Source organism: Paralichthys olivaceus, chromosome 1 (genome assembly GCF_024713975.1).
Source record: "Paralichthys olivaceus isolate ysfri-2021 chromosome 1, ASM2471397v2, whole genome shotgun sequence".
NCBI lineage: Eukaryota > Metazoa > Chordata > Actinopteri > Pleuronectiformes > Paralichthyidae > Paralichthys > Paralichthys olivaceus.
Window position 1 is genome coordinate 16,708,346 of NC_091093.1, and position 15,522 is coordinate 16,723,867.

The window sequence follows — 15,522 nt, forward strand, 5'->3', positions numbered from 1 at the left end:
ACAGTATTAACTACTTATTTCAACAGTATTTGCACAGATACAGTGCTAGTGTTACATGCTACATGTATTTTACTTGAGTAATTCATTTCCATAGATACGCAGATGATACACAACTGTACATTGCTGCTGAGCCAATTGAAGATAACGCTCCACAATCCATCTCTGAATGTCTTCAGCAATAAATACACAGATGAGCAATAATTACCTGAGGTCCCACATGCTCCACCACCACCAAGAGGCTGTCAATCATCACGCTTCACCCCAATATATAACATGAAAGAACTAATTCAGTCCAAACTTATTCTGATGAGTCCTTTTTGACTTTCTACTTTGGACCATGTCCCTTACATTAACATGGAGGAGGTGATGATTGAGATTCTTTGGCTGCACTTTTGGGGAGCAGTCGGCCATCTTTATACACAATGCGGCCTCTCATGCTGAATGCAGGACAAAGTACTTGAATTTTTCCATTGTTTTGTTTGATAAAAGTAATTTACTAGAATTACCAAAACACAAAAAACTACATACATTTGTGTTTAAAAGAGACAGTGCTCATCGTCAGGGTCCTTTAATTTGTGCTGGTTCACACGCTCTAAAAAGTATGTGTCCCCTCCACGTGTTGTGTTGGTGGAAAGGCTATTGGAGCAAAGTTTTCCCAACAGGAAGTTTGATGCAGGCAGGTGGGGGTTTACTGCTGAACCATATATGATATTACACATAAAACAAAGAGGAATTGATGACAAATATTGTTATTATTTACCTTTAAACAATGGCTGTTCAACAAACTTTCCCTAGATGCCGGGGGGGGGGGGGGGGGTCCTCCGAAGTGCACTGTTCACATACTGTAAAAACTGCTGATGGTGTTTGTTGCATAAAACAAGAAAAAGCTTTTCATTTTCTTTTTACCTCAGCGTGAACCCAGTCTCACTTCATTACTTGTATTTATGACTCGGTTGGAGTTGGGTGAAACCTCTCTCTTGTAAACCCATTGGCTTAATTACACCAGCTATACATCATCAGATACACTCATTTTACACGCTGGAGAGAAGAAGGGACACACCACAGAGAAATACTAATGCAGTAGTCCTCAGGGTGTGTTCACACAGCACAGCAGATACACTGAGGCTACAAGCAAAGAATGATGCTGCACTGTGGGTTTGAAATGTAAAAATATCACTGCTATAATGTCGACTTATTCTAATCTTTAAATATAACTTATGACATGATGTGGAAGCTTAATTTTCTGTGTCCATATTGTCATGTTCATCTTACTAGTTAATGTGGATGTCATTAGTTACATTTTGTAATAAACCAAAATGCTGCACAAACTGGACAGACAGTCTCATGTAGACATTTTAAACTGTGAAAGCCAGGACCTTCAGCACAACAGAATTGTTTTTGTGAATACCTCAAAGAATTTAGGAAGAAGCTGCTTTTACAGATGACTTGTGTTCAGTGTATCATATTTACTTTTTTTTAATGTATTTTGTATGTAGAATTATATCGGTAAAATAATTAGAGTTAAAAGTGAGGAAACGATTCCATTAAAATATAGTGAAGATGTGTAAAGTGGTGGGGAAATTAAACACTTGAAGAGAAGAACATTAAAATTATACTCAAGTAAAAAATATATAATTTATCCTGTGTGTCATGGTGTTTGCTAAAGTTGGTGGGTTTTTAGTCCACGAACATCTGAATAAAATTTCATGCAAATCTAACAGTGGTTGATATCAGAGCGAAGTGTTGGATCAACTAAAGAGCGAAAATACGTTTTTACTTTTCATATAATGCAAAATAAGCTGCTGATACTTTTGCTGTAAAAAGGTTGTTCAGTGTATCCTCACTATTTAGTATTTTTACTTTGCTCTAGTACTTTAAGTTGTTGTTGAGTACTCCTATCACCACCCTACATTAATACCATCAAGTACTGATTAAAAGTGTGTTCAACTGAAGAAAAACACATTCAAATTTGCATAGATCTTTATTTTAGTAGAATCTATAATTGACATCAATTAAATAAAAAGAAGAAAAACAAGAGCAAAAAAAAAAATCCTTAAATTACAAGAAAATTACACTGCACCATTCATGTAGTACAAAAATAGGCCTTATTTTAGAGTTATGTCCCATATAAGATAGTCATTCTTTTACACTATTCATAAGTCACAAATCCGTAAGGTACTGTGTGCAGCCACAGGCCAGGAACCTCCCGAGGAGGCGGCAGGAAGTCAACAGAGTCGTCTGAGGCTGTTTCACTATCCGCCCCCTGTCACAAAGTGTTTTATTTATACTTCAACAAGCATGTGCACACACACGGACACACGCAGATCGGATTCAGCCCTTAAGTTAATGGAGATGGGATACATTCTGCCTCCTCCCTCCACAGCTGCTGAACATAACAGGGTGTCTCAAAGCAAAAGGGCAGAGATGACAGGATGAAATCAACATAGAACTTTGAACGCAAGCGAACGGGTCAATGGACTGTGACAACCTGAAAGCGAAAAGTGTCTAAGCACGACATTAGACAGCAGTAAAATGATTGTCCTTGGTTATTCCAAAGATATTGCTCCGATCAACTCTGTCCGACTTCATATTGATCACTTCCAATCGTGAGGCAGGACCGCAGCTCCGCATGACATGAATCTTTTCTTTTATAATCAGAGATAATTTGCAATGAGCACTTATTTTTCCAAACATTCCTGTAACTTTGTGTATTAACAGGCTTCACACTCCAGTGCCATTGAAGAGGTTGCTTTATAATTAGGAGCAGTTTTCTGGCACGATTAGAGAAGCTCTTACTCTTTTTTAGTGTGGCGTTTCCATCACATTCTTGCAGTGAAAGGAGAAAGCTGACTGCTAATGGTTTTTTCTCCCTATGCTTTGGAAGCACTCCCTACTTAATGCCTGTCTGCATCCGTGATATTCTTAAAAGTTGAAGACACTTGGATACAAAGAGCTCATAGTTCATCAGTTTAAAGTTTTCAGAGTTTTGTCAAACTGTAGTGACGACAACATCCAGCTACAATGGATAAATGATTTCATGTGTGCACTTTTGGAGAAACTTTTTTTTTCTTTTTCTGGAAGCAATAGGAATCTCTTCTACGGAAAGATGTAGAATATACAACACTGCCTAGACTGAGCATCAATTATCTATAATAATGGCAACAAACTGGTAAAAGTCCTGTGGTATTGTTCACCTAAAAGAGCAAATTCTGAAACTCTGCCTCCAGAGTTTAAGAACATAATTTGCGGAGGCAATTTTGTTGCCACAACAGATAATAAGCAGCATTATCTGTTGTTTGTACACTTAACCACGCTGGAGAGCAAATCATATTTGGTGTCTCCAGTCTGAAGCTGCAGTTCCTAGATTTTTGAATGAGCATCCGTCATAAACTGTGGATAATCAAAGCCTAAATGGCAGTGGGCACTAATGTACATTACACAAAGCCTTACAGCACTCAAACATTATTCTGCAGCCATGTTAACTTTTTCTAAAGCCACATCCTCTGGTTGGTTTCCAGTGCAATTTAGTGCTTCCTGGGTGAAACTGCCACGATGAGCCAAATGCGCCCCACCTGCACCGGCCATCAGAGACGAATTAAACGTCCTGGCGCAAGGTTGTGTTTGAGGGGACACACACCAGCTCTTCTCCATCCATCTGGACAGGCTTTGTGGCAGGTTTAAATTTTCTTTATTCTCTGCTGTTTTTTTAAATATATTTTTTCTTTTTCTATTTGACCAAACTTTTTCTATCCAAATCACATTCAACTCTGCACGCAGTCTTCATGTATTACTCCTTCTGAAAAGGCTTCCCAACACCTGTGGTTAAAATAAAATGGATTTGATTTGTGCGCTTGTGCACCTTCACCCACAAAACAAGGAAATTGATTGTCACTGACAGAAGTGAAAAAAGTTTCAAACCCAAATGGAACAGTCTGAGTAGAGACTGAGTGCCAGAGGTGAGGAAAATAAACGCCCTTGACTATTTTACATCGATTTCAGCACTTAAAACGCTGACCAACAAGATCTATGGGCAATCCCTCCAATTTCTATTACAAAGCCGATGTGTGGCTGCCCATGAGAGCTGATCATAAAGGTAAACATACATTTCAGGAGCGATAGAGGACTAGAATTTACACAGCAGCTTTACAGGTTCTAAATTGCAAATTGCTTGTTCTACAACAACATAGATCTGACTAAGTGTTTTTATATCATATCTGTCCTAAATATAATGTGACTTTTTATAATCATTTAACAGCTCCTCTGACTGCATATGAAACCTTGCTGAATGATATGAGAGGTAGATAAAACGATGAGCAGCTGCAGTTTTGTATGCACGTCATCACCATGACAACCTCTCTCAGCAAGCTCTGCTGTGTGTCTACTAGCAATAATAATAATCATCATTTCACCAAAGCAGAAAAAGAGATCAATGGATTCAAAGTGGCTACACTGGATTAAATCACGAGCTGCATATTTTAGATGATAACCTGCCCGGAAGAAAAATCACTCTAAAACAATCTTCCCTAAAGGTATGATTAAAAATCTTTCAGAATAAATAGTTCAACATCATTCAGAATATAATTAATTGGAAAGTACACTAAGAGATGATCTGAAATTCAGATTAGATGAAGACTGGAGAGGAAGTGCAGAAACTCTGATGAGATGTGGAGACTCGACGCAGGATTTCCAACAATATTCAAGATTTGAAAAAGAAGAGAGCAGGAACCAGGAGATGAGGGAGGAAAACAAAGCTTCATGTCAGACGGCAGATTGACTCTTCACCTTGTACGCAACAAACACACACGCACACACTTTAAGTCATTATGATATGAGGTGTGTATAATGGGTGTTTGTGCTGCTAATGTGCTCTGACTAAAGGGGAAAGCCTTAATGTATCGTTGCCGTTTCTGCTCCGTCAAGAAATCAATCACAGGTAACTCAACAGCCACCAGCTGCTTGGAGAAGCTCTTGTGCTCGACATTGTTCTGGGTCCCATCAGCCTCTCAGCCGCAGGGTGTGAGCACGTCAGACATTAAATATCCCCAGAAGGGATTGTGCCTCAGGGTTGATATAGTGGCCAATCTGTCATTCTCCGTGTGTGATGTGTGTGAGTTTGCTTTTAATATACCAATTTTTTGAAAGCACTCCATGAGAATTTATATTTTCTGAACCAAGATACGTTCTGTTTATCGACAATCCCAGAAGGCAGGAAAAAGCATCGCTAGTCGTTCGACTCAGTTTGTTCTGCAAGAGCTAAGAGATCTTTCCAGATGGTGTGAACAATGGAAGAACTAAAGCCCCCCCATCACACATAGAACAATGACTGTGTAGATAAAAAGAGCGACTCTATAAAAGATGGTTTCTCCTCCAAGTAAATACAATTACTGTCTCATAATGAAAAGGAAGATGACAGATGACGTTTCCAGAAAGCTCTCAGTCGGTTTTGTTTCTCTGACACAGAATTATAAATCACCAAAGTCTGGATATTTCCTTCTCACTTAATATGCTTTTCATTTTTAAAATGCACTTGTAAAGCACTACAGATAAGAGATGCTTTTCTGAACAGACGTTTGGACAATAATGTCACCCAAAAACACTGGGGGATGAGTACGTTTCTTTTGTTTTCAGTTCTTAAAGTTGAAGTTCTTAATGTGACAGGAGCAGCTTTAGTTTCTCTATAAAAGGGCACAACACTATTCATCAGATTTATACGCTCACTGTCACACACCATCATTCAGACATTTTCACACACACACCTCTACTTTTCACAATCGACAATCTCGTCTGGCTACTGCACTGAGACTGATGGAAAGAGAGAAATAGAGAGAAGGCAAATAATAATCATTTGCTTACTGTAGGAAAGAGGAGCTGGCGGGGAAAATGGACTCTGCACACAGACACTGTTAGTGATTGAGGGTAAGAGGAGGGAGAGAGCCAGTTTAATAGAAATGCGTTGATGTGTGAACAAAGCAAAGCTTGGGCCATCCCGAGCTCTGAAAGACAGCAGCTTCCCATCAGGTCTCCCACAGCAGAGGGGAAGACAAGACCCCGAAGCGAGGCTCAGCTGAATACCCAGGCAGACAGAAAAAGAAAAAGGGATGACTGTGAAAGGACAGTTACCACAGCCCTGAATTATCAGACAAATGGAGCTGACAGGATTTTAAAAGCAGGAGAAAAGGAGGGATGTGGGGGAGGCATTAAAGAGCACTTTGTGTTTTGATAAAGGCAGTCCTCTCATTTTGGACGTCAAACTCTTCGTTTTCGGAGTCTGTGTTTATGCCGTCATCCCCCCACACTGTCGGGATGCCACGGTAAGACACCACCCTATTTCCCCCGAGGCTGAAACTACCCCCAAGACCGGCACCACCCTCCAAAGAAGGCAGCTTGATGAGTGCGCCTGAGCGCAGCTGCAGCATCAGGAAGATGCCAGCGAAGGTGGCGATGATGGCCATGCAGCTGAGCACGGCGATGGTGATGGGCAGCTGGGAGCTGAGCTGGACCTGCGTTCCAGGGTTACCTGGGCCCACCATGAAGCTGCCAGGGGACTCGCGCATGTATTGGATGAGATGCACGCAGGTGCCAGAGTTGGGGTCCAGGGAGCTGTGAGGGGGGCAGGACAGGCAGGCCTCAGGGCTCAGGCTGCTGCACGTCAGGCAGGGCAGGGGGCAGGGAAGGCAGGCTGGGACGGAAGCCGGCGATATGGAGTTTCCCACTACGTAGTTAATGGGTTGGGAGCCCGCTGAGTAACCTGCCGGACATTCTTTCACACAGCCCTGCTGAAAGAGGTAGTAGCCAGCGTTGCACTCTGTAACAAAGAGAAAGAAACTAAAATTAAACTAAAACAGTCAAACCTCCTCCTATGAGTCAGACAACACACAAACAGAGAACTAGGACTCCAGCCCAGACAGTCAACCCTCAGAGAGCCCAGAAAACATGATTAAAGAAAGCTAGCTGTGTTTCTGACAGGGTAGTTTTGTCCTAAACGAATACCGACACTGTGCTCACACCAGAAATGATGATTGTACCATGTAAATGTGACCTACGCCTGCCAAAATATCCGTCAGCTGATTTCCTGATATTCTCATTTGCGTTAAAATGAAGGGTTTACGTATCCTGTTGTCCTTTAGTTGGACGCAATTTATGTCATTCTCCCCTTTTGCTACAGAGCCAAGAATGAGAATGAGGAGTGTCCTCTGATTTTCACTCTTTATGCACATTTTGAATGCATTGTGTACATTTAATGGAGTGCATGTTGCTACACTTATGCCCTCAAAATAGCAAGTGTGCGCATGGAAATATGCAAATTGACACATCACAATGTGTCCAACACTTCTGTATTCAATCATCCATGGGTCGTTGTGGTACGGTACTGAGGCAATTTCACTTTCATGCTGCCATTTCCAGTTTTTGTTAGCGCTTCACTTGCTTACTAAAAAAAACTGATGATGAAACGCTTTGCAATTGATATGCCGAGACGTTTAAGTGAACGGACCCATTTCCATTTGTAGCAGGTCCAGATGCAGACCATTGCCTGTAATGGCAATTAACAGACTCTGGCTGCCGGGGGCAACAGAGCTGAAAACAGGAGTGTGAGTCAACAGAAGGAGGAAAATCTAATTTACAACAGCATCTTGTCAACTTGTTCAAAAACAAACAAAACTAAAGTCTTGAGCCCAGAGCTGTAAAACAATGTGCACCACAGGATATATGATGATCAAAACATTTTATGATTAAGTTTAGTTAGCCCTCAAATGATTATGTTTATGACATTTTCTGTCAGTACATACTTCTGACAGCCTGTAGGTGTCAGACTGTCACTATTTCAGACATCATGTACTGTAGGTGGACCTCACACTGTTAGTGGAAACTTTAGACCTTGAACTGGATTTGGATTCAGTGAGAGACTGCAGTGTGGAGAACAACATCAAATTTAGATGAGATGATGAAAAAGACTTGGGGTAAAAATTTAATTTAATTTCATCAGAAGTCAGATCTTCATTCAAAGTCGATACTGATACTAAAGAGACTCCTGATATGAAGCATGTGTGACTTCAAAGTAGGTCTGCTCACATTTGGCACAGAGAGACAATGCAAACAGACGCAGCTGAGCACATATGGGATAGTATTCATCCCCTTCACCTCACAGTATCCAGGCAACTTCACTTATCACATCTCAACATGACGCTGTCATTACACTACCACTCCTCAGCTGCTGTGACAGAAACTTCCTGTGATGACCAAACTGGAGACAAGCAACATTATTCTTACCGATGCATATCTGCTTTAGGTCCAGGGTCTTACAGCTGCTGCTGGTAGGCTGCGGCTTGTCAGACGAGGTGGATGATGTTGAGCCAGTGCCATACAGCACCAGGACTAACTGGGTCAGAGTTCCTGAGTGGAGAGACAAGAGATGGAGAATAAAAAAGAAAGAAGAAAAGGAATTAACAGAGGGGGAAAGTAGGCATGTCAAAATCAGTAAGATTCCTGCTCTCCCTTGGGTGAATTTGTCAAATGTATCCTCCGCTTACTGTAGACTCTGAGTTTCTGCATTAAGTGACAGAAAATTGCTCTGGAATGAGATGCACTTTAAAGACAGCATGATTTCACTTTGAGCTTAATAAGAGTGTCATAAAGTGCACATCTCAGTGTTGGGCCTTTAAGAGGTCCCACTATAGTAAATCACCTTCATAAGGAGGGAGGTCTGTTTTATATCTGGTTTCTTGGATTCTGAATTTATATTTCTGTATCTCTGTCCGTCTGTCGTTTGCTCAACTTCAAATTGGTGGTTTTTGTTTGCTGAGGATCCTGAGACGGGTCAACTGTGACATTTTTTTCAATGAGCACTTGTCTGGACTACATCCCTCGGGGACTGATATTTATGGGTGTGTGAAATTTGGTGCAGATCCCAATAAAAATCTGAATTTATAGAATTTAAATTTGGTTTCATAAAGATACTGTTCGGCCTAGGGGGAGGGGCGCTCCACTGAGTGCCATTCTAGTTTTAAAATGCACATGCTATGATTTAAATGATCAGTTACGTCACATGCAACTATTAGTAGGACTGACAAACCCTATAATAAGAATTCTAGTCTTTCTTTATATAACAATGATAAATTAATGAGATAATTCACAGCTTCAATTTACTATTATTTTACACTTAAATATCTCAAGAAATATGAAGAAGGCTTTTTCTTATTCTATTTTCAGTCATTTCAACAATAAAACAATTATTCAATTATTCAGAAAAGTAAGCAGCAAATTAAACAAAAAATGCAGGTGATTCCAGAAAAGAGATGAGTTTTTTATCTGTTTAATAAATGATGATGTTTCACCATAATCACTGGCACCAGCCACATTCTCAATCTCTAGCGTCCATGCCCCTGTGGGGTTCTCATCCCAGGAGTGGGTGGTCATGAAAGCCCAGTCATTAAAACCCTCCGATGAGTAGTCATGAACCCTGCAGGAAAACAACACGCAGGCCACGTAAATGCATTGTGTTTACCAACAACTGCTATATATCTGTGTGCTTGTGCAACTGTGCGTTTGTACCTGGGGTGAAGCAGTGTGGAGCGTGTGCCGGCAGGACTAATGAGGTGGATAGCCAGGTTTCCCCTCCGGTTGTAGGACAGGGTGAGCCGCGCCTGAACGTGCTCTAATGAGGTCACGTGACTGTCTGTCCCAATGCAGGCGTTCACGCTCATGTTGATTAATAGATGGCTGCCAATATTCCTGTCAAATTTAAGAAACGACAAAGCAAAGACATGTTAAGACAGTGGTGTGTGTGTGTGTGTGTGTGTGTGTGTGTGTGTGTGTGTGTGTGTGTGCGTGTGCGTGTCTTGGCCTGCGAGTGGCTGAAATCATTACTGGCTTGTTCTAAGCTCAGGATAAGCTTCCTTCCAGGTAAGTGTGTGAGTGACATTTTGCTCCTGGCCAGTGTGTGAGCCTGTGATGGGTGAAGAGTTTCTGGCCTTGAACAGGATTAGTCTCTCACAACCTGTGGAATCAGTGTCCTCTGAGGAAGTGAAGCAGCCCACCCCCCCAAATCCGCTTAGGAGATTACACGCAACCACAACAATTCCGAGGAGGAGAAGGAAGAAGGAAGGCGTGAGGTTTTAGTGACACTAAGGCGCCCACATTATAAACAGGATCTTGTGTGATCACTTGCTGTAATAACATTTGAGTCTCTCTCAGAACTATCTCAAATTTTCCACGAGGTGTTAAAACCCAAAACAAATGCTTTGACATGAGAAGCGGCCTCACATTGAAACAATATGAATTCACAATGAATGTCCACATTGTTGTGATGCAAAATGACTTCAATTTCCCTAATTGCTGCTGAAGTTTTTAATCATTGCCAGCTGACCACTGCAGCACAGTTGTCTGTGATTTAAGCCCGGAGAGAAGTATGTGCAGTCATGATGGCAGAGAAGAAGAGAGCGATATGCTACAAACCTTTAAACAGCACTTGAGTCACTGTAGAACGATGAGAACTTTCATCTTTTTATGAATATTTGAGTAGCAGCTGCAGGTGAAAGTCAGTGACAGCGATACACATGATATCTGAAATCTAAAGGACTCCTGTATAATAACAAAAGATCAATATTGTGCAGTGCAATTATTTATATTTGATATTATTTTAGTTTAACTATGTTTTGACATGACATTCTGCATGTTAATATGGCCACATCCCATTCATTTTACATAATATAATTTCACATTTTTAAAATTGTTCTGAATCTTAACAGCAATAATCCTTTGGAGAAAAGAATGTGAATTAAATCTAGAGTGTATTGAGCTTTACAAAAATATTCTGGGAATCAGCCAAGCTTTAAGAGCTGCCATCCATTTGGTAGAGTATGTTACAGAGAAACAAGAGGATGTCTGAATCATAAATCCCTTTTGAAAATATATGTCAGAGCTGCAAGCTCACGCCACACTCCAGTTTGTTGAATTTCCGGTGATAAAATATTTTGCATCACTGTTGGAAGTACATGATAAAGTCTGGTATATCCTTTTTAAAGGTTTTATAGACAAGCTATTAAACATTAAAGGCAAAATCCTCCTAATGCCAAGATGATCAATAAATAAAGTTGTATCATAAAAGCCATCATTTCAGTTAGTGAGTAAGTCACAGAAAAGTCGGCTTCTGACAGTTGCCAGGCAGCGCACGTTCATGGGCGTAGCTTTGACAAGATGACCAATGGACACATTGGTTGTAGTGGAGTAATAGCACCGAAGTCATACTCCCTCTCTGTGTGTTTGTTGTGATCCAACCTCCTCTGTTCTTTGTTTTCGTGAATGTTAGACCCTCCCTGTGAAATCGTTATCCTTCCACATTTATAAAGCAAGAAGGCTCCAGCTCCAGTTAGATGTAAACATGACACCTGGGTGAAATCACTCTTTTCCCCTCGTTTCACACTGTGACACAAACATTGTTAACACACCTGTAACCTTCTCACCAACATGTTATTACACCACAAACATCACAGCTTCAGTCGATGGGCTACACATAGGACAGCATGGCTATGCTAATGTTGCTGCAGGCCTGCAGAAAGACTGCTGCCTGCAGAGGTTATAACACTGACAGGAACACCAACCCACAGCAAGGCAACTAGATGGATTTTTTTTTTGGCTCTCCTGTGCGCGCCATGCTTCAAAGCATAGTCCATTTTCTGATTAAAACAACGGTTGACTCACTGATATAATTCAAATCACAATAATGCCAATTTCTATCAGTCTGGAAATCATAAACGAGTCCTCTTGGCCACAGAACATCACTTAAAACCTTATTCATCGCTTACTCTGCAGCATGAGCCAAAGTAGATGGACAGATACTGTAATTGTGATAAGGTTGATGATGTTGATGTAGCAGATCATGTGGTATTTCTCCTTTCTCCTTCTTGAGAGTAGTGCCATGATTCTGTTTAGGTTAATGACAATGAGCCCCTACCTGCTCATTTATTTCACCTCACTCACAATAAGTAAGTCAGCTAAACACCTACAATACAAATTGAATAACCTGCTTCGAATGCTGCTCCCAGACGCTCCAACCATCTGCTCCGAGCATCTCACGGCTGCAGCAGTAAAAAGAGAGAGAAACCTCAAACCCTGTCATGGAGTGCATAATGAAGAGGAGACGCCCGACCCGACACCAGGAGAAGGAGGAATAAAATGGCTGAGAATGCATACTGTATTACAGGAATGCAAATTGATAGATGATTATTTCTCTTTTAAAATTCTCCCTCAAGAGCAGAGCAGCTACACCAATGCACACCAGTGCACACCCTAACACACACACACACACATGCACATGCACACACACACACACAGGCACGCACGCACGCGCACGCACAGAATGCCACCACTGTCAAGTTTAAGATGAAAATATATGGAAGCACTGCAGCGCAGAATGACAACTCAGTCACACACGGGCATTTCATCCTGTCATGGACCAGTTTAATGTGGATTTACCTTATCACACTCTGCATCTCATATGTTCAGCTTTATCTTATCATGCTTTCAAATCACAGCAAGAGTAAAACAACAATGCAACAATCAGTTAATACAAGCAATGTATTCACTGCACATTTAATTTCTTACATTTAATTTCTTGTAATGACATACTTACTGCTTTTATTCAGTCATTTTTAAATTATCTCCCTGATCCCGTCAGCTTTATTGATTCCCAATTGTACTCTTCATATTTTATCTTTTACTAACTTATCATTTACTTATTATAAGTTTGTGTTATATGTTTTGTCTTCTATGTGCTGCTGCCATCTTAGCCAGAGCTCTCTTGTAAAACTGATTTTCTTGTTTTCAGTGTCAGTGACAGACTTTGCTGATTTAAGGAGTTATTTGGGCTTTGAGTCCTTGGTATAGGTCAAGCTCCAAAAATGTTGAGAATTAAATTTCCTCTAATGCAACACACCAGCCTCTTTAATTAACCCCTCACCTTGCATCCTGATGACATCGTCAGGGTTATTTTTTCTTAGTCAAGAAAGCATCCTCCACAGCCACAGATGACTTTAAACAGCCTTTTATACATGCTGAATAGTAATCCTCTTCTCGTATAAATCACAATATATGTCAAAGAAGTGAAATGCCCCTATAAGTATAATTACAAATTTTACACTTTCCCAAAAGGCTGACAATTTTGATTTTCAAAATCAAAAGTGCTGTTTAAATATTCAGCCTAAAATAATCTTTTAAAATCTAAAATGCTAAATGTACATCAGAGCAGCACACTGTAACTTGTTGTCCAGCAGGGGGCGTGCTGAAACGCAATGTCTACCTGGAGCCAAAGTGAGGAAATAAAGTACTTTTGATTTAACAGTAGAAGAATAAATTGTGGGTAAAGATAAAGCAGCTTGCCAAGTTTGTAAAATGTAAACATCTCAAAGCGATGTTGGCTTGTCACACAAGTGAGGCACTGGAGGCACCTTCCAAGGAACGCAATGACATTAATTCTACAAGTTATTAGGGTTAGGCTACGTGGGCTGCATATAAATCCATTCAAACTAATTACTCATTAGCTGTAATTAGTTTGAACTAGATTATAAAAAACAGCTGTAATATGAATAGACACTTGTAACCAGGGTCTTGGTTGTTTGTGTGTGTGTGTGTGTGTGTGTGTGTGTGTGTGTGTGTGTGTGTGTGTGTGTGTGTGTGTGTGTGTGTGTGTGTGTGTGTGTGTGTGTGTGTGTGTGCGTTATACCAACCTTGGCTCACACACCATGGGGATCACACATTTCCTCTGCTGCCCCACACTGTTCCATGTCTTTGCCAGTGATACAATGGCACTGGCATCAAGTAGACCATATCCATATGAATGGCTGACTGAAGAGGCAGAGAGAGAAGGGGAAACAGACCCATGATTGGTGGCCTGCTGATTGCAGCATCATGATAGATGTTAGAGACCAACTACTATAGAAAGCTAAGCGGCGTGGATCCCATTTAAAAATCTAACACAAACTCTAAATTCCATCGCATTTGGTTTGTTGGACAACCAATATTAACGAGTGTCAAAGGGCATCTGCAGCTACAGAGGGCAGACGAGATCTTAGGAGTTGCAGTACCTTTACGTCCAACCCCATTGGTCCTCCAGTCGTTGGTGAGCAGGTGGGCAGGGTGAGAAGTTCTCACAACCAGATGTTGCATATCCCTCCAGGTCAGGTTTTTACTAGAAAATGTAAATATGCAGGCACAAGCACACGCACGCACGCACAAGCACACACAGAGACAGGGACAGACATACTAAAATCAAGTTGAGGCACTCACACAGATCAAACAGATGTCTCTAACAATACATCCTATAGTCCCAACCTGCAGGTGGACAGCTGATTAAATACAGAAGACAATGAAGCAGCATTTGTATTTATTCCTGAACTACACTAAACCTTTAGTTAACATGTGTTTGAAGTCCGTCTCTGCCCTTTAGCAAGATGTGTTGTGACGAGAAAGAAAACCGGGACAGTTTGAAGGGAACAGGCACAAAGGGTTACAGGAGCCCACTTATGCTGATTTTGCTGTGAGCTGCTGCCTAACTACATTCAGAAATCTTATTTCCAATTTAGTGAAATAAGGCATTTATATTAAGCAACTCTGCTCAGTCTTTCTAATTGAACCCATTTCTAATTGCAAATCCATGTCTCTCACTTAACTCTGTCTTGTCACAAGACTAATTACTCATGATTCATTATGACTCAGTCTTTTGTGATGTTCATGTTTTTCTCCCTCCATTAGTCCATCACAAAGAATAATGTGTGCTTGCTATGCCATTTGTGAAAGCACAATTGAAAATTGTCTGAGACTGAGTGGTTGAAAAGGAAAACATATGGGATAATCAAGCAGGACCAATAGTTGCAGCCTGATTTAGTAGACTGTTGAATTTATAATTGAGCTTCTAAAAATCTGTACAAAAAATACCTGTTGCTACTAAATGCAAAGTTAAAGCTAGAGAACCCACATGTTAGAAACTGGTAGCATTCAGGTTACAATTCAAACTACTCTGGTTTTCCTGAATATTTTTAGTTAATATATTTTCTCAAAACTAAAAATCATCCACTTGAATAATTAGTTCAGAAGCTAGTCACAAAATTATATTTTTAGAACTTTTCTTTTCCATAGAAACAACTGATTCAAATCAAAAAATCAGTGAATAATGCAGATATGGAAGGTTAGAATGAGGTTGTACAGCTGAAGAGAATCGCAAGGCTTGGTAAGACTCAGAAAAAAGGAGATAAGCTCTTACTTGGCCTCAAGGGCAAGAGCGATGATCCCAGCAGCCAGCGGGGCGGAGGCAGAGGTGCCTGTGTGGGAATCGGTGCATTTTGATTTCAGGTCTGTGGTCACCTGGGGAAGATAAACACGGTGGGCTTAAAGAGACGCTCGGAAAAAAACGGACAAAGTTGAAAATATAAGTTATCCTTCTAATTTTCTAATACACAGATTGTCTTAGGGCTTGTATTTCACTTCAGTTTAACATAAATGCACCACATCCTCCATCAATTATTTAGCATA

The 15,522-nt window shown here is 40.7% G+C and overlaps 1 protein-coding gene across 4 annotated transcripts in view; it reads right to left on the reverse strand.

The window, feature by feature from the left end:
• Positions 1-1,962: 1,962 nt before the first annotated feature.
• furina (furin (paired basic amino acid cleaving enzyme) a) overlaps positions 1,963-15,522 on the reverse strand; it is an 82,739-nt gene continuing 69,179 nt past the window's right edge. For all 4 annotated transcript variants that reach the window (XM_020098750.2, XM_020098752.2, XM_020098751.2 and 1 more), the window contains exons 10-16: positions 15,254-15,354; positions 14,079-14,182; positions 13,722-13,839; positions 9,550-9,729; positions 9,333-9,457; positions 8,269-8,391; positions 1,963-6,805 (exon numbers count right to left, since the gene is read on the reverse strand). In XM_020098750.2, the coding sequence (XP_019954309.2) occupies positions 6,198-6,805; positions 8,269-8,391; positions 9,333-9,457; positions 9,550-9,729; positions 13,722-13,839; positions 14,079-14,182; positions 15,254-15,354 (1,359 nt within the window). In that variant the 3' untranslated portion in view covers positions 1,963-6,197. The remainder of the gene's footprint in view (positions 6,806-8,268; positions 8,392-9,332; positions 9,458-9,549; positions 9,730-13,721; positions 13,840-14,078; positions 14,183-15,253; positions 15,355-15,522) is intronic.